This window comes from Acanthaster planci, linkage group LG17 (genome assembly GCF_054643075.1).
Source record: "Acanthaster planci isolate LZ-2023a linkage group LG17, COTS_SCS, whole genome shotgun sequence".
In the NCBI taxonomy this organism is placed as follows: Eukaryota; Metazoa; Echinodermata; class Asteroidea; order Valvatida; family Acanthasteridae; genus Acanthaster; species Acanthaster planci.
In genome coordinates, this window is record NC_141793.1 from 8,510,777 (window position 1) to 8,531,655 (window position 20,879).

General features: G+C 39.4%; 1 protein-coding gene across 3 annotated transcripts in view; it reads right to left on the reverse strand.

Moving 5' to 3' along the window:
- LOC110984221 (voltage-gated inwardly rectifying potassium channel KCNH6-like) overlaps nt 1-20,879 on the reverse strand; it is a 124,023-nt gene that overhangs the window by 71,394 nt on the left and 31,750 nt on the right. For all 3 annotated transcript variants that reach the window (XM_022244168.2, XM_022244169.2, XM_087147734.1), the window contains one exon: nt 2,036-2,242. In XM_022244168.2, coding sequence (XP_022099860.1) covers nt 2,036-2,242 — 207 coding nt within the window. The remainder of the gene's footprint in view (nt 1-2,035; nt 2,243-20,879) is intronic.

Consider the following 20,879-nt stretch of genomic DNA (forward strand, 5'->3'; position numbering starts at 1 on the left):
CCCTCTGCATTGGTTACCCATGTACTGTCTGGTTTTCATTAGAAGACCAATGTGACTATTGACTCAAAACAAAGAGCTGTTAGCTCTTTCTAATATAAACAAAACTCAAATGTTGCTCTGGTGACTTCTGACTCATTTTCATAGAGCGGGTAACAAATGTTGGTAGTCTTTTAGACTGCCCTCTTGTGGTCAACACTTGTACATGTACTTCTATTTTTCAGCAGCAGTGTTCATGAACGCAAGACACCCCCTGGATTTCCAGCTGCCACGTGCAAGTGTGAGTATAGCGCCCTCTATCACTTCAGAATATCTTTATACTGGTATCAAGAAATACAGGATTGCTGACTACATTCCGAAACTGTATTGGCTCAATATACATGTAGATCAGTTAAACATGTACGCAAATCCATGCAAAATGTATCAAAATTGGCCATGGGAGGCTTAATAATCATATGTAAGACAGATAAAAATTTTACAATAATAACTGAGATATGCAAGTATGATCATTTACACCACAACTGAAAAAGGTTCCATTTGAAGGAAAACTTGTCAGACCTAGTGATTTATATATGATCTGTGAAACAACTACATTGAAAATGGAAAGTAGTTTCTGACTGAAATAAATTAATAAATGTTTATGCAAATTGACAGCAGCCACAGTACGCTTCAATTAATAAGTTTGTTATCAGGTATATTACAGCTATCTAGGAAAAATCTACATTTTTGAAAATAGATTTATAATACGTTATGTTTCTAAAAACAATTTCAAATCTGTTAATTTACTCTGACAGATATGAGGATCACACTACACATACGAAGGAAAAGGCAATTACATGTATGTGCAATGCCCTTTGCACGAAAAAATGTGACATGAGAAAAGTGGCATTACTTATGAACGAAGAATGCCCTCAAAAATTCAGAGTGCAAATATAGGGTAATCGTTTCTACCTGTAACTGTGTAAATAAAATGATAATAAACTTTGTATAGAATGGCCAGCCAGGTGATGACACTTTCGTTAGAATTTTAAATTACATTTTCATTGTGCACAAAATACACAACTGAGGAGGAAGTCAAGCCTCCATACTGTAAGGATGCAGATTGACTCAGCTTTCCAACCTGGATTGCTGAGATGGATTTAACTACAGAGACATTGTTAACAGAAATGCCACACTGCTTGTCTGCCAACTCATTTCTCCAGCCTGGGTTGCTGAAGAACTGGTACACACACAATGAGAATGTGAACCAGGAGCTGATCCCAGAAGCTTTAGAGGGTGCAGTGTCCCAATTCAAGGAAAATTCTCTGCCAGGCCGAGGAGCACAAGAAGTACCCCTACAGATTCTTTTGAAAAGAGGGGTCTGTTTGGGCCAAGATATGGTGGAATTGTGTCAGTGTGGCCCAGGATCATCATCTGTAGATTCAGGGGCACCCATCTGGGGGCAATGCAGACAGAAATGTTCTTGAAAATTTGTCCGAAGAGCCCGAGGAAGGTGAAGGATGTCATTTGAAAAATGGCTGCTGAGAAGACTTGGGAACATTCACTTTTTGGGGGTGGGTTTGTTTTTGGCAGATAATTAAAGAATTCATTGGTTAACCTACTGAAAATTGAAAATCAAATGAAATCTGAAGGACCAAACAACACATTGATTTTTGTTTGAGAGGCCTCAGGGACTTCAGTTGCCTGCCATGGGGTTCCAAACTTGGTTGATATTAGTTGATATTACACTATTTTCAATGGAGCTTGAATTGGTTCAGTGCACCCTAGAAAACTGTATTTGTACCTGTGATCTACAAACATGACCAAATGAGAATCTTGCTTATGCAGCAAGCTGGGAAAGAAAAAAAAAACTTGGAAAAGTGCCAACACTACAGGGCTCTGGAAGTCATAGTTTTCAGGTAAGCTCCAGCCATGGTTTTTTGTCCTTGCTTTGAAGTGGTTTACCTGTGGTTCATTGAAAGCTTTAAACACAGTGTAGATGTATACGTATATCTTAATTGCACAAACCCATGTCAACAATCCATTAAGAGGTACTTACTTCTTGCTCTTCTCCACCTGTTCATAGGTGTATTCACAGACAGGGATGATGATAATGTGCAGGAAGATGCTTCAGTGGGTACTGATGAGGATGCTGAAGGAATCTTACTGACGCCGCTGATATCCTCAAAGTTCATGATCACCATAATCACCTCCTCATTTTCGTTCTTGACTGGTGCCACCAGGACACTGCACAGAAAACTGCTTCCTGGAGGAGAGAAAACAAATTATTCAAAAACTTGTGCCTAACGTGCAAGAAAAGCCAGACTGTTAAAATGAATACACGACAGTCGACAGGCTGTCCAGTTTAGGTGTGACCCAGATCAGTATTTCTGCTTACCAGTACAAGGAAACTTTATACACTGAAAGTTTGGAAAGTAGACATTTCATTCCACAGGCTGATATTATTGATATCACAGACATTGGCCTGGAGAGGGAAGTCCTCAGAAACTGCAGAAACTAGTGATCAGTGTTACAATCAAGAGTTTAAAGTCTAAAACCAAGACCTGCAGGTCTATGTCAAGTTATTAAATCTGACATCAAGACTGAGACTTTTCCTAACTATCTGAGACAATTTGCCAAACTCTAATTAGCATGTACTTATAAACTATAATGTTTAATGGATAAGGTAATAAATAAAGGATATTCAATCGACATGCACATGTAGAAAAAACACAAAACATCCTAACACACACTTACTTTGCATACCTAGTGTGGACATTCCTTTCTTTTTGTGCAGTTAAAAAAACTCGGTGAAAATACTTGTTTTTTTTTGAACTGGGAACACAATTTTCAGCTGCCTTTTTGTGACTATTCCTCTTCATTTTACGACAGATGACCCCTACCCCAAAATGCCTCTAAAATTCTTTTTCAGAGAAGGGGAAAAGTCTTATGGACCTGTGTAAGTCCACGGAACGTCTTCCTTTCCTGCATCGTGTTGACATCTTTTGTTCACAAGTCCACACTAGGTATGTAAGGTTACCGCAGAATAATGTGAAGGTACACAGTACACTGGCATTTACTAAGGGGTTTATCACACTAATCAATGCTCAGTATATTCTGGGGCAGATCCAGGAACTTTTCCAGGGGGGGAGGGAGGCAGGGAGGGGGATTCAGGCTGATATCAGAGTTTTCTTATGTCTGATTGTTGCGGACAGGCAGACACACAGATAATGCATTACATTGTAACAGGTGTACCGGTACAAATAATAACCTTTACGGGATGTCATCTTTATTCATTATTACTACAATTGTTTGTGTGTATGCATGTGTCAGAACCCCCTCCCCTCCTTCCCGATCTGCATGTGATATTGCACTGCACGACCTGAATGGGTTTTCAATTGTATCTGCATAGTGTTGGACACCTGATATGTACCATACTCTGCTTTCAGCCTGAATACGTTCATTGATTTCTGGCGTTTGGAGAAATTTGATTTTTCGGCAGAGTGAGAGTGACTTGATCTGTAATGTAAAAGACTATTGCTCCCACTGAGGAACAATATTTAGAAATGGTGTTGCATTATTCCATTTACACAAACACTTCCAACGTTCGCAACAGGTCAGTGCCCACCTTATGGAAAATGTTTTCCAAATCCTTGCAGTTTTTGGCTAAGGAGGAAAGTTTCACCAGGTTCAGAATCAATGTCTATCTGTTCCAGGCATAAGTACCCCCTCACTGACAGAGGAGTGAAAACCTGACAGGGCTATCATTTCAGCTAGGTATACCCCATGATGCCCAAGGAAAAGGCCCTCTAGTGAAAAAGATTGTACATGTATGCTGTTTGAACCTGTATACACACACACATGTGGTACAATGTATGTCCTTTAGAGACCATTGCTGTTCTGTAAGAAGCACCCTCTCTTAACTTGATCACACACAAATCCCTCATTTAACAAAAGGCCAATTCAAGCTTTCTTGTGTGTGATCCAAAACTCACTCAATGTAGTATTTTTGCAGTGAATATGAAACACTCTTTGTGCAAGAGATGACAACCTCACCATCACACTGGCTTTGTTTCCAAATCTTGAATTCTATCCCACAATTCTTTGTTTGGGTGGGTTTTAGAGCTTTTTTTCAAGAAGCTCATGTACACTACTTCAGAGGAGGAATGGGAAGATCACAACACCTTGTAATTATATACTTTTAACAAGTCACAGTTACTTTTGGAGTGTGTATTTCTCTCTAGCACTAACTCAGTCTGTCTCTGTTCACACTACATCTGCATTATGTTATCTGACTTTCTTTTAATCACAACATGAGCTTTCTCCACACTGCATCCAGCAATTGGCATTTACTCAAAATCAAACTGCCAATGTTTCACTTGTGCAGAGCCTGCGCTTTTGGTTAAAGCTTCTCACAAACACACTGCACATCCGCAATTTAAAAAAGGATGGATTTGTGCCGGGAGATGTTGAGTAATTTGGATTTTTTTCTGCCGGACGTGTATTATAACACCTTATAATCAGTGTTTGCCCCGAAGGCTTGTGAAAAAACCACAAGCGTACTCCGGTAAGACTTGAAGTCTCAAACCCACGGGCTTCCTGCTTACTACTGCAGACGTCTTAACCACTCTACCACCAAGCTTGCCGGCATCGGCTGGCTGGTCCGAGTCAGATGTGTTTTTTCACAAGCCTTTGGGGAAAAACTGAGTATACAGTGTTAAAATACGCGTTGGGCAGGGCAAAAATCCAAAATCAATAGAACATTTCCTGCAACTTTTACACTCTAACTACTTTAAATTACCTGTAACATTCCTAACTAGTGTACATGTACATTAACAAGGAAATTTGCTTAATCATAGAAGTACTGCACTGAAAAAAACAACAAGTCACAACTTCAAGAACGGCAATAAAAGAAAACAAAAATACGCTAAACACATGAGGCATGCTTGGGGCACTACCAAAAAATCAATTTTTACATTTTTTTGGTGTATGACTTGTCTAACAGGGTACCTAAAATTACATTCATAGGTGAGAAACTCATTTTGTGTGCATTAACATTGATTATAAACAACCGCGGGTCAGATGCCTGTTTGACCAGCAAAATACAAAACTTGCCCAGGGATGTATTGAAGCCTGCTGGACATGTGGCTGGGATGAAGGGCCTCTCAGCAAGCAGAACAATCTAAGAACAATTTCCCTCTTCTCCAGTTAGGTAACAATGGCCTCAGAAAGAAAAACTGCTAACTACCTCAGGACTAGAATACCTTGGTTTTCACTGAGGCTTCACCAGATTGGCCAAGACTCAAGATTTACGAGGTTAATGCGAGGGACTAATGTTCAATAAGGATGTTTTTGGGATGAATCTGTACAAGACAAGGGCTAGTATTAAAACATGCAGGTCGGAATTCGCTGGTCCCAACCAAGATGAATCATGACTGGTGTGCCTTACATTAATTCCATTATTAAAACCAGGGCTTTTGTAGACTAATACCAGTCAGGTTCTTGTCTACAGCTTGAAAAATACACATGTAAGCCAAAGATACCTTGTCAAGGCCCTAAATTAGCCTGACATTTAACATGAAAAAGCCTGAAATCAAGCATTTGCCTTAAACTTGGTATCCCTGCTTCAAGACTCTCGGGGGTTGTAAATATGAAGAGTCCTACATCTGAATAGGACTGTGTACTTGAGTATTCCTGAAACATGCATGAACTCTGACCCCAGAATGGGTCCATTTTGTAAGGGAGTAGAGAAAGCACCTTTCAAAATGGAGAGTGATCACTTCTTTTTCTTAGTTTCTGGATAACTTGTAACTTAGTTTAGGTCTTTCTACAGTGAAAATCTTTGTAGGGAAATTTCATCAACAGGTCAATTGATTAACCCCTCCCCCACAAAAAAGTACAAAAAGAAGAAAGACTTACATCTTGACTTGAAAACCTACAAAAGGTGCGCATTGACACTTGAGGACACTCCACGATTGAGAATTTTCAATGAACTTTGACTTCATTGACTTGTTGACAAGTCTGCAGCTGATTTGCCTTGATCTGGCAAGACATTGTAAATCTGCACTGTCTGTGATCTGCATTGATGCTGACCATCCAAGGTGTTCAGAAATCATGAAAGCACTACAGAAGGTTAGAAGTCTAATCATGATTACTTTACATGGGACAATTGATGTCCCTGTGGGTTCAAGTACAAAGTACCTACCACTGAGGGTCCCTGTGAAGCACAGGATTTTACAGGATTCAGGGAGGTTCCACAATGTGAAGAGATTTGTTTGAGTTAAAGATTATAAAGATCATGAAAACATGAATGTAGGAGGATTACATAGTTTCTGTATTTGTTTAAGGAGGCAATCTTGGAGGATGGAATAAATATAAAAATAGCAGAACTACTGAGTACAGGTCAGCAATTGTTCTGTCTCAATGGGGTGGTAAAGAAGGAAGCTGACTACAGGCCAGATAAACTTCTGGCAGTGAGGTGATACTATACACAGTTAACTTTGTAATTTTATTTCTTCTGATGCTGCCAGTGGAATCATTACAGGTTTGGTGGAAAAATATAATTAAAATGTGGCTAATATTGAATTTACGGTACTGTTTTCCATTTGGCCACCAAAAACATTGATTTGTTATCGGAAAAATAGAAAAAGTGAGGCCAAGACGACAATTGGCAATTCACAATATACACTACAGGTTTGCATCAAGGGTTTTGGCTTCAAGGTTGACAACTATCATATGTTGTTATACAGTTGATCAAATGTTTCTTGTAACATTGAAGAGTCTAGCACAATGCTTTTCATAAACAATAAAGTTGTCCAGTTCCAATTTTACTTTTATTCCTAGACACCAATATCTAAACAAAGCATCATGGATTGCGCATGTGAGTGTTTATCTTACAGACTGGAGATTCTTGGTTTTTTATTTAAGATTCCTCCCACTGAAAAAAAAACGAGAAAAAGCCCAACTGTCTAAGGAACTCGGTTATGCCTATGCTTCAGTCACATTTCAAGGCTTTTTGGTGAATCAGGTCCAGCAGTGCTTACAATTTGTTGTTGCTTTTGAAATGTCAGCCTGTGTTTATGGATCAGGTGCTACAGGACTAACAATCACCACCACACTTTATTCCCCATGCAAGACCTTTCCAATTCAATTATGGTGCGCCACTCCTTGGCCCTGTCTATTGAATCAGGCCGGACATATTGTTGCTCCAGTTCACAAGGAATTGATCATTTGGGATTGGCATTTTGAAAGGTTTTGAACAACAACATCATGAACTTTTTTGGTTCGTTGTTGTTCAGATCAGCAAAATAAATCTGCCCAATACCTGAATACATTCAGCTGTGCGCCTCTGTGTGCCGCAAGGAGGCACCTCCTTAGCAGTCAGTGGAGATTCTTTATCCAAGTATCTGGTACCGGTTTCGGTATGTGAAGACTGTCCTGGTATACCATGACAGAATTTGCCATGTGCGCAAGGGCATTTATGCAATTTTTTTAAAAAACTGTCATTCACAACGTAACAAATGGCTTTAATGACATCATTTGCCCAGAAGCAGATTAATAAGTCAGGCATGCTCAGTGTGCCCTGTGCCAAGTACATACAACTCTGTGTGCATGCAGATTTATTCAAACACCAGCCAGCATTCCCTCATCTGGACTCTGAATATCAAACTTGCAAATGTCTCATCATGGTTCCAAGCTAATAGACTTTCTCTAAACTCTGATAAAACCAAATGTATGTTCTTTACCAAGTCTGGATGAGGACTATTAATCCTCCCATTTAAATCAACAATTCATCTATTTCCCAGGAACATTCTGTAAAATCCTTAGGAGTTACACTCAACGATCAGTTGAACTGGAATGACCACATTTCCTCAATTGGTAAGATCACTTCATGGAATACAGGTGTCTTATCCAAGCTCTGTTCTTTCCTTCCCCCTTCCACGTTATCTACCCTTTGCAATTCCCTAATCCTTCCTTACTACAACTATTGTAACTTTGCCTGGGCACGCTCAAGCTACAATCAACTCCACCTACTAATAACCATTCAGAAGAGAGCTATTCGGATTTGCACTCAGATCACTTCCACAGGCACACACAGCCCCTCTTTTTGCATGACTCAAGACACTTACACTCACTGATATTAACAAACTTCAAATCAGAATTTTTTTGTTCAAATACACAAACAATCTTCTTCCAGATGCCTTTTCGTCTTGCTTCACCCCTGTCTACAGTGTCCATGACTATCCCACACGGTCTCACAACAACCTGTACCTTCCATACACCCGCACATCCTATTCGATTAATGCTTTACGATTTCAGGGGCCACGGCTTTGGAACGGTATCAGCACGACCTTGAAAACACAACTGTCTGTAGACCATTTTAAAACGTCATACAAAAATGATCTTCTCTCTATAGTTATTTAGCACAGTTTCCCTCTCAATTCCAAATTCGTACCGGTATATACTTTTATTTTGTTCTATTGTTCACATTATAGCCTTGTACATGTACAAATTACTTCCGTCTTTTTCCGTCTGTCATCTTTTCGTTTCTTGTCTGTTTGTTAGTCCTGTGATCTGTTGTTTGTCTGTTTTCAAGGCATTTCAGTACCAGCCCTTGGCTTTTGATTATGCCTCGGTAGTACAAATGTCATCTTAGTTACTACTGTTTGCATTATTTTCTTTATCCTTCATTAATTGTAAACACGCATACATGTTGAATGCCTTACATATGCACTATCGGAATAAATGTCAATTGAATTGGAAAAAAACAATTGAATGGTGTGTCCCAACCAAAGGGATTGTCATGGTGTAAAAACATGCCATCTCCTGTTCCTGCACGCACAGGAAATACATAGGGAAGAGTACATGCATTACCGGTAGGTACATGAAGTTTACATACAATGATGTACATAAATATTTACATGTAACTGGTCCTAGTGAATATGGTGTGTGAAGAGGTTCTGAAGACAAACAAGGCAGCAGAGACAAAGTTAATCTGTACATGAAATAAATAGATTTTCGTGGTTATCTGGGTGTTTTACGAAGCAACTTTACCATACTACAGTGATTTTAAAGCCCACCAAATTACAACAGTCTTGCCGTAAAAGCATGTCAAATGTTTGGCCCCCTTATCACTTTTTAACACCAAAATGAAACATGAGGCCAAAACAAAGTTCATGTATGTATACACCTGTATTTTCAAAATTCCCTCCAACTGTACAACATGAACCAGATAGTGTGTGTCATGTATGGCGCCCTCTACTGGTCACAATGCACCTGTATCTTCTGCTGAAAGGAATGCCTTATAGGTTTGTTGACATTATTAATGCGTGTGTACATATCCCTGTATCCCCATATTTATGCAGAACTGTGTTTGAATAGGAGCCAGTGTCAGGGTAAGATAACAATGCAGTTGTGTCCACACTGAGATTTGGAATGATTCAATATTGCCACAAATTTATACATGTACCCACATTCTCCTTGAAAATGGACATTTATATCAATTTCCCTATTTTCATTCAGGAATTTTAAACTTGTCATTCCAAGGATTTCTTGTACATGTATCAATCTGTTCACCTAATTCGACAAATTTATTTTCTTATGCACTGTTTAATTTCCCCATTATACACAAACAGCTATACAATAAGAAAGCTTCGCTGTACATCATTTTCAGTTTTTACAATGATGTACATCCATTCCGTTCCAAGTTACCCTTTTCTCTCGCACTTTTCATTGTGCTTTTAATCATAAACAGGTACTGTATTTGTAAGATATAAAAGACCCTAAAAGAAACCAGTTTAGAAATTTGGGCATGCCCGAGATAAAGAAATGTTATACCTCTGGTACATGTAGATGCGTGGAGACAATGTTAACAGTGCATACAGCCATAAATCCTTCACAAGAAATCCCCCCACCCTATGTTTTCATTGTATTTCAAACATGTTGACATGTATTTTCTGCAGACACACTGGGAGAATTCTGTAAAAACTGGAAGAAAATGGTGCGTGATTTTACAAAAAAAGACAAGAAAAATACGTCACTGTAAACTTGCTACATATTTTACAAGGTGAATTTCCTGATTTTTTTTTCAACCTAAGCATTGGGATTCTCTTGAATCAATATCAACCGGTGTGTAAAGGGGAGGAGTGTACTGGTAATGAATACACGGATGTCCTGAACTGTCTGGATCTACTGGTGCATATGCTCAACCATTTGGAGGCTGTAATATCTGAGGTCAAGAATGACCAATGTTTATTGATCAAGTTTATTTTATTAAATAAAAGCGAGTGCCATGCTTTGCATAAATGCTGATTCATGCATCATTCTTCTATTTCTAGTCACAGTGCATGGGAAGGGTGCTGTGTTCCTACATGTGCACAGTGTGCCAAACACCTGAGGATTTTTGCAAGCTAGATCACTATCAGCCTGTTAGGAAATCTCACACCAGGCTGTAGTAATCAAAGGCTACACTGTAAAATGAAACCGCAGATTCCCTCTATGTACTGAGGATTAAGGATGGGAATCTATGTATGTGTACAATGCATGTTTGATTTGAATTAAAAACTTCATGAGAAATGTTTGCACAAATTGCAGACAACGTAAATGTCAAGCTAACACTTCAGTCGCACAAAGAAAAGGTTCTTTGCTGGGCATTGTACTACACGATTAAAAATAGAAAGTGCTTCAGCATCCAAAAAACTAGTATGTGAACATGTAAGTTAACAAAACAGCTAGGAGCCAGTCTTGAAAAAATGTATTAGGTCGTATGGGATTCAATGATCAACCACTAAAGTGCCTCAAAGGCTTTGTATTGTTGCTAGACATTGCTAACTGGTAGGCAAGTGGTACATGTACAGTACAAATACCAGGTTCTGTTGTTAAAATGTCAGTACCGTCTATTGGGGAAATTTACGTGTATACACAAATTGAGATTTCTTTCCCCGTAAACATTACTTCCATACTGAGGACATTGGGACGGAGCAGCTAAATTGGTGACTATCTGAGGGTTGCTTGCTGCACTGAGGGTCTTTGTAATGGGATGTCTAATTCAAGCAAGAGAGTAATAGTTGGGAAGCCTCCAGTGAAATCAAATTATTATTTATGCAAGCATTTGCTTATCAAGAATTGTCATGGGACAGTTATTTTGGGTAGGCCTTCAACAACGCCCCCTTTTTTAAAAGACAGTTGGGAAGTTGTGAGGACAGAAATGTACCCTTATGATGTTTTTGTCCCCATATAGCATTTATGTTTCAACACGGGTAATCCCCCACGACTAAAAAACAACTAAAATGCATAATAATAGCACATGACAATAGCACAATCAAAGCTTCTGCCGTTTATGGAGGGAAGGCATAGGGCTTTTTAAGAATTCAATGATCCTGTGCTCAGATTCATCTGTAGGAAGACAATAAAGGGGAACCAGAATATTCAAAACATGGAATAAACAACATCATGGAAAGAAACCTAATAACTCAATAACACCAAGTTCAATTATTGGCTGAGGAAATGAGATTCCAACCCAACTGGTAAGACTTGTAATGGGCATGTACACTCTCACTTGAAGCAATGCTCAGTTTACGACAAGTAAAGACTTGTCTTAATAGCAGAGGTACAAATACTGATGAATACTTATAAGGAATGGTGCAAAGCTAATATTACAAAATGAAGACAGAGAATATCAGAAACCGATGGTCTACATGTACCGGTACATAATATGACCGGGTTCAGTGTGAAGCCATGAAATCCAATTACAAGCCCTACAAGACTCTTCACATTTGGTCCACTTTTAGAATGGCATAAATCAAGGTGGTCAGTTGTTAACTTGTAAAGAACACTTTGTATCTTGATTTCTGGGGGATGGAAGATGACACTATATCCCCAAATTTATATAAATGAAAGAGACCTGCATCATTGAAATTGCAAAGTTCTGTAAATCTGCTCTTACAAGCAATTTTGTGTATGCGTCATTCAGGGTATTTTGACTGCGCATATTTTCAGCAATCATGATTGAACATGAACTTGTTATGCATCTTTGCAAAGATTAAGTGATATGCAAACATGGCCATGCTAACAACCTCCCCACACTGCCTCTCATATTAAAATGTACATTAGGGAGGATGAAGTGGTATATTTCTACATTACCTCAATTCTCAGTCACATAATCATGCAAATTTATGGGCCAACTGGTCACGATGAATTACCTGATTGTGTCATAATGGTTAATGGCTATACAGTACAACCCTAACGACCATAATGAACTATATGCATCATGGCCAAAAACTCTCTAAAGACAGCCCATCAACCTTTCTATTGATGAAATAATGTACATGTACCAGTATGGAACAGAAGAAAGTGGTATTTACTGTATGTTAAAGTCACAATAAAAATCTCAAAGCAAGGAAAAACAAACAGTTTTGCAATGACACCATACAAATAAAATGCTAATAACATGCGCACTTATGACCCAGCTGATAAGGATCAAAGGTCAGTTAGCCAAAGGATATTAATTCAAAAAAGAGTAATGACCTGTCTAATCCAACTTGTATTAACAAATTGACACCTGAGGTTTTTTTCCTACAGGTTTTTTTGGCTAGTGTAAACAGTTGTGTGTGGTTGTTGGAGCATCAAATTTTCAGGCAGATCTGCAAAATTGATGCATGACACGACACACCCGAAATCAATCTGGTCGGTGACTGGTTCCCAACACGTGTGCTTAAGCTGTGCTCCGGTACCTTGCTTGGCATGCTTTCACGCATGCATGCCTTTACACCTGCCCTGAATAAATTTTGCACCGGACTTCAAACTTTAGCTCAGTAATCACAACTGATAAATGGCAGTGCTGTAACTTTTAATGGCATGGCTCAACCACCTCTGACTGATTTTTTTTTTAAGCGAGTAAAATGGTAAGACTCAGCACGATTAGTATGAACAAAAATTAACTCAACTCAAAATTTTTTTCATCCATTTTTTTCACATTGAAATGCTTATATTTTTATAGTTTTCCTGCTTACACGTATGTTCACAACTTTTCAAAAGAGTAACTTCCATTTTTTATTACAAGTCCCCTTTGAGTTTTGCTATTGTGGTGTGCAAACATGTATGTACGCAATGCTCAATGTAATGAAGCAATGCTACACTGGTTCCCACCATGCTGGGCCATTACCAAAGAAGGCATGATGGAAATGCGGCAACGAGTCTATGCATCCAAACCAAAATAGTGTTGTTGCACTACACCATACACGTGCCAGTACGCACGCACGCACACACGCAGCTCTACAGTTGCACGTCGAAAACTAATCAATGCTGCAAAAAGATTTCTGCAAGTTACTTCCCAGAACTTGATCTCTTGTCCATGTCTGTTCTTTTCTTACTCATTAATTTAATTTGAGGTTGTATTGTTCGTGCTATGCTCGTGGTTCAAGTGAGTATGTTTCCACAAAACGTCCTGCCACAGCACGAGGTTTATCAAATGCTCCTTAAGATGCATCACGCACACTTACAATATGATACACGGACATTGTTTGCCAGTTTCTTGACACGATTTCCTGACTAGTGTTATGCACAGTAGTGTGAATTGTCCATAATACTTTAGAATTGTTGACTGTATATATTTGTACATTGATTAAGGCAAGTTTCTATCACTTTTGTGGCAATTTTTGGTACCTTTCGTCCCCATTCAACCAGCACTGATATTTTTCTCTAGGCCTTCTTTTATATTTTCCCCGGGGGGGGGGGCTGTTATTAATACTTTTCTAGTCAAGGCCCTTGCAGGGAGAATGAACTTAATTGATCTGTTTTCTGATGTTGTTTTTAGTTGTGTGTGTGTGTTTGGGCCAAATAATTATCATCCTACAAGGCCTTTTATGAACCTCATTTTCATCACCCAAATCATGTTTTGCCAACTAGAATTTTGAAACTTGTCATTTCTTGTGTACGTGTCTTACCATTTCTAAGGGGAAAAAAATGAAAATCAAAACAAATGGGTGTGGAGGTTACTTCAACATGGGAGGAAAATGATAATGCATTTTGAACAAGATGGATGTAAATTTGATATGGTAAATTTTAACACTTACTGCTCAGAAAAGTGGACCATTAATGGCCTAAGATTGCATAAGGGAAGTGGCCTCGAAATGCCTCAGATTGCACCACAGAGAATCTAGAATTCAAAATTGTCCGAGGCCTCACCGCAAGGGCTTCTCACTCTGCACTCGCAGGGTCCAGTCTCAGCAAAATTTCTTTTACCAGCTCACACCTACCCGAACCCAGGGGAAACCCTGATGTAGACACAATGACAACACACATAAACAAGGATAAAGGCACTTGAGTTCTAGTAGTTGCAATGTTTCTTTTAAACTGCAAATAAATGGAAATCATAGCACCCAACAGTTGCTGCTTTCAATGTACTAGCAATTTTTTGACAAGATATTACTTTTGTAAACACTTCTCTGTTTAGAAATGATTTTTACATGAGCTATGCAACAAGACTGCATGGATGGGAAAAAGAAACCTCTGATTAAGTGTCACAGAAACTAGATGTTCTTAATATTCTGAGCAAAAGTCATCTGTACAGCGTATGGTTCCTCAAGAATGTATGCATGCATACCAGTGTCATGTACAACTCACTATATGTTCGCACAGCACTCCATCCAACAAGTGTTATCAGTCGGGAAAATCTCTGGATTTTCAACTAATAAAAATATTTTAAGATGTACTTTGTGTCGGGGAGATATTAATTTTGAGTATAGGGTTTTGCCCTTATACCAACATACATGTAACACTGTATGCTCAGTGCATGTCCGAGAACTTGTGAAAAAATTCACAAGCTTACTCAGGTGGGACTCGAACCCACAAACTCCTGCTTACTATTGCAGTGTCATAACCACTCCACCACCGAGCTCGCCGGGGTTGGCTGGCCCGTCCGAGTGGGATGAACATGTAGCAACAGGTACTGCGAAACCATTTCAAGATGTATTTTGCTTCAGGTGAGATGTTAATTTTAAGTATGAGATTTTGCCCTTTTCACAGGTTCTGGGAAAAGCACTAAGATTAATTAATATATACGTTGGTGTATGGGCAAAACCCTGAACTCAAACTTAATAGGAATATTAAATAAATATTTTGAAAAATATTAGAAAAAAAACCCAGATATTTTTTAGTTAAATCTGATTTTTAAAATTTAAATCAGATTTTTTTATTTTTATAAAAATTTGAGACAAGTCAGCTCAAGTGTCTATTCAAAAGCAATCAAATTACATGTAGCTGCATGTGTAACACTTTTCTTTTATATATTTGTTTTGTGACAAAATTAAATAAATTTGGATTTAAATTAAGAAATTTAAATCAAGTAATTTGATAAAATTCACAAAGCACCCTGTCTAAACTTTAGAGAAATGCTTGCAGTAAAACACCAACCAGTACATGTATCGGCAGAGAAGACACTTCCTTCAGAGACAAGTACATGTACATGCACACATACCAGGGGTAAAGTGCATACCAGGTTTTAAACCGAACTCTAAGTTTTGACAAAAGTAGAGTTCACAAGAATTTGTAAATACCGGTAGGGTACTTATACTTGTACTTATTATCAAATGACTAATGGGTGACAAACAAGCTATAAACAACAGGTACATGCATTTATTTTGCACCTGTGTGGGTACAAAATGCTGGTATTTACCTTGCTCTACATGTATGTACAAAAAGCAGTCTCATTTTGTTTGTAATCCAGCTGCACAGCAATGACTTAGGCTTGATTAAAAATCACTTTATTAAGGACATGATTTTAGTGGTTTTAGTTTCACTATAATGACTAACGTTTCTAATCTCAATAAAAACATTTATACACTGTACTTGGAGAGATGTAAAAGGTTGATGTACACTGTTAAACCATGGAGGAAGGACACAGAAGGAGTTTGAACTGCCCGGGCTGTGACATCCGGCCAATTACAGCTTTCTGGCATGCCTGGTACATGTAGGTCGGTCCATAGCCAGAGCGCAGCAAATGCTTGTTACGTACCATCTGTTTCACAACCATAAGCCCCTCTGTACTCTATAATCATCGCCGCAATTTTCGTTGGTAATCTGCATCCTTACAACCTTGTGCACTGCAATAAACACGTAGGAAGTTGAATATTCATACCATCGATGGTGCTTGGTATAATCCGAAAACAAAAATAAATTTAATGCTTGCGCAGTTGCTTGTATTAAGCTGTGTGCCCTTAGTGTTCACGTGCAGTTATTGCCCTTATCGAATGCTTCCTTCTTGAGTTATTTTGGGAATGAATAGCCAAGTTGTTTGGAAGATATTGTGTTTTATTTGAATCATTTTTATTACAGTATTTATAACAAAAAGGTATTTCATGAGATCTCTTGAGCACTCCAGTGGTGGTCAACATGTTATTGGCCAGTCTAAGCCAAATTCGTACAAAGACTTAGAAAACTGATGTTTTGGAAAGACAAAATAAAATTACCAACATTGCATGGATAATGGAACAGCATATCAAAGTAAAAAGTTTATTCCCGATGGCAAAAGTAGATCTAATGTTAGAGATTTTTTGCTCTCTATTTCCTGGTCATGGCGATAAGCTGTAGTGAATTGCAAACAAAACACACCAAATGTTGCAAGGATATTACTGGGCCCACTTGTACGACTATTAAAGCTTCAGGCAGTAATCAGGCATTTTTGGAATGTTTACTATTGTTTGTCTGACAGGGTGGCAATGCTCATCGAGCACTTGAATTCAAAGAGTTCTAACTCCTTCTGTGTCCTTCCTCTATGGTTAAACTCTGAAGTGGACAATTTAAATGAAATCAAATTAAATCATGATTATAAATCCTTTGCATCAAATGCCAACACTGAATCCAAAAAGCTGATTTAAATCGAAACAAGTGGACAGAATTGAACTTAAAACTTTGCCAACCCAGATTTTGTGTAACACATGTGCATTCATACTTCTTTAATACCAGGAATGGAAAGGCTGCATAGAAGGGGAATTTGCTGTTTAAAATGTGCAAAACCTGCAAACATTTCACAAATTGAAACATTTTTGCCTTTTTACCCCAACATAAAATGTTGATTTTTTTCAAAAAATCATTTGACTTAAATCACGACTTAAATCATTTGACTTAAATCATGATTTAAATCAGACAACCCTGATGTTAAAATCATGAATTCTTCAGTTTTGTATCATCCAATGGTTTTACATTTCACAAGAATTTTGCGCACAGAACATGAAGTACATACATGTACTGTACATTATAAAAAAAGGATAAAACTTAGTAAGCTTATGGTCCGCTTAAAACGTCAGTATTGATGTCTACGGACAATGAGATGAGTGACGTTCTTGTCTCATAGCCTCATGGTAAATAATTAACTACCGTACTTGTATTATACCTTCACACTTGAACCCTGCCTGCTGACGCCATCATGCACTGGGATTATTTGAAGTTGAAAGTACCAGTCAATCACCTTGTTCATTTCCACTACACAGAGCAGCCTTACAATCTGTCATACGATTTAAATAGTTTCTGATTATCTCAATTCCTCAACAAGCATATTTATGGTGAAATCGCCAGTACCAATTCTACAATCTACTTCAGGCACAAGTAAGGTACCCTTTCCCTGGTGACAATTGGAGAGGGTGGGGGCGATGCTCACACATCACTGGTGCAATTCGCACGACGCCCACACAGCGACGCTGCAGATTTGAAAAAAATGTACTTGTGCGTGCTTAACGCATGCAGTACCAGACGTGCGTGAACAAGCACGTGCATGCGTTGGTGTGTCACCCCGAGGGAGATTGTTGCTTGGGTGAAAAAAGAGCTGCCTCCATCGTCATTTATACAGAGTGCCCATACATGTAGCTCTGTTTTCAAGCAATATGTCACACATCATCAAGGTTGAACATAGGTTAATCACTAACATTGTGGCAAGTGGCTGCGCCAGCTGGAATATAGGGTGCTTGAAGGGCCAGCTAGCAGTTGATTTCACAAAATGAAAGGTAACATCAGGTCAGGAGTGCTTCACGCAACCTTCTGTGTGACTACATGATGCACTTTACTGTTGAGGTCTTAACAAACTCAGCATTTTAAACAGATAGGATGAAATATGGTAGCTTGGACCAAATGGCTGTACGTGTACAATTTCATTACAGGCAGAGCACAATTGAATTACATGTAGGTGTGGTATTAGTTTTTTCCCGTCACTTTGGAAATAGCACGAGCTATCTTTTTAGAATCATCAGGAACTTTCAAAGTTCCCTCATATGACCTGAAAATAATAGGTGTGAATTTACTGAATCATTCTTGGTAAAGGTAAGTCCATCATTTACAGCAGTCGAAACATTAACTGATGAAATTATTGCTGAATAGCATCATTGGAATAAACTCCCTGTGAAATTATTCTTCCTGGAAAGCTACGTTATCATTCTGAAGAAAATAATTATGAAGACTGTTATGTCCCGCTAATTAGGACAAAGTACACGCTAGTGGAATAATTAGGACGTCCACTCCATCAATTGATCTGCGATTGTGAGGTGTCTTCGTTTAATTCTCAAAACTGGTGGTTACTTCCTGAGTATTGGGAAGTAATATAAGACTTGGAACAAACTCCAAGATGTACAGAATAATGGTCAGTTTCCTCACTAACAGTCCATGAATCAAACATGTTTTTACTTGTGGAGCCGCAGACCCATTATTATCTTCTTGTACCATGGTCATTAAAGAACTATGCAAACAAGTCCAACTATAGTGGAACATCAAGTCTACTTTCGGAATATAACTAGGGAAAAAAAAAATTTTTGCAATTTTTTTTTTTTTTAAACAAACTCTTGTTCTGGTTTACACGACTCCACTGTGACTGTTAATACATGTAAAACAATCTACATTAATACACTCACTTTCAGACTACAAGTGTCATTCTACTGCTAACCTATGGTTATATATCAGGAATTAAAGAACACTCAAACATTCTACGTACGTAATTATGGTTTGGTCATAATGTATGCAGCAAACTTCCTAGGAAGGTTTTTTTGTCGCTCTGACACTCTAGTGGGTTCGGCTGGTTCAGTGTGAGGTTGAACCTTCCCTGGGCTAGACAACTCTTTGGGCTCCGAGTTGCTTTGGACTACTACTTCGGGAGTTACCGGCGGCTGTGTCACTTCCAATGGTAGTGGCTCTGGGAGGTTGCTTGGCTGTGTCAATGCTTCTGGCGTATACTCAAGTGGTTTGTCAACTGTCTCCCTCACGTGTGTTGGTACAGACTGCTGAACTGGCTTAGCAATACATCGTCGCGTTTGGTCAATATGGCGTCTGACCATAGGACCATCAGACAAGCGAACTTCATATACTGACGATGCCAGCACTCTGACAACTTCACCATACAACCAGGCTGGTCCAGAACCAAAGTTCTTGACTAGAACAGTATCGGCTGGTTGTAACTCTCTAACCTTAGAGCTTCGTGACTGCTGCATTTGAGCTTGTTGCATTTTTACTCGTCTACCGAAGTTAGGCTTCAGCTGATCTAGCTTGGTTCGAATTTGTCGTTGATAGAGCAACTCACTGGGACTTTTCCCATTTGTCGACTGTGGAGTCACTCTGTAGCACAACAGGAACTGCTGGAGTCGCAACTCCAAATCTCCACTTCAGATTTTCTTTACTCCAACCTTTACAGTTTGAACGGCTCTCTCGGCCAATCCATTGCTCGATGTCTCAGGAACTGGCTGAATTCTTCTGACACGAACTGCGTTCCGTTGTCTGTGACCACTGTCTCTGGTATTCCATGAGTAGAAAACAGCCTTCGCAACACCCTCACTGTTGTGGCTGCGGTGGAATTACCCACACGAATGCCTCAATCCATTTGCTGAATGCATCAACTACTATCAGGACATCCTGACCGCTGATGGAGGCATAATCCAGATGTAACCTGGACCAGGGCTTGTCAGGAAACTCCCATGGATGCAGTATAGTTGGGGGTGGCATCTTTTGGTGCTCTTGGCAATTTTGGCAGCTTTGCACTTCGTGCTCGATCATTCTGTCGATTGCTGGCCACCACATGAATGAACGGGCCAGTGCCTCCATCTTAATGATGCCCGGATGCGTTGCATGGAGCTCTCGAAGAAGACGAAGGCGTAGAGCAGACTGTTCTGGTATGACGACCCTTCGCCCCCAAAGGATTACACCATCCTCAAGAGACAACTCTTCTTTCTTGGCTACAAATGGGGCAAACTCGTTTCTGAGATTCTTCTTCTCAGGCCAACCCTGCTGTAGGTAGTCCTCACTCTGGACAACACTTGGTCCTTGCCCGTTAGACGCCGTATTTCTTCTGCAGTCACTGGTTGAGTATCTACATCTTCAATTAGGTTGATTCGGCATTTGTCAGACCCTACTACCATCTCATCTGAGCACCAGGCTTCTCCACTTCCTGTTATAGGTAAACATGAAAGGGCATCCGCATTTTGATGCTTTTTACCCTCCTTATGGATTATGTCGTACTCATACGCTGAGAGTATCATGTGCCATCCGGTGGTGCGAGCGGAGGCCATCGGACTTGAAGGTTTCTTATCACCGAACAAGGCCACCGAAGGCTTATGGTCAGTGACTATGCTGAAGTGCCTCCCTTGGAGGTACTTATGAAACTTCTTCAGCCCGAATATGTCCCTCTTTCTCATACTGGGCATAACTCTTCTCACTGGAAGTCAAAGTCCTGGAGGCGAAGGAGATGGGCCTCTCACTCCCATCTGGCAAAACATGACTGATCAATGCGCCGAGGCCATAGGCTCGATTACACCCTTCTCGAGCAATTCATCGAGGCAGTCGTCTATTCGCTGTTTCCTCATGTATGAGACTGGGGCAGCTTTGTAGAAAAGTGGCTGCTCCTCCACTGGCTGTACCTTTGCCTGGTACTCTGT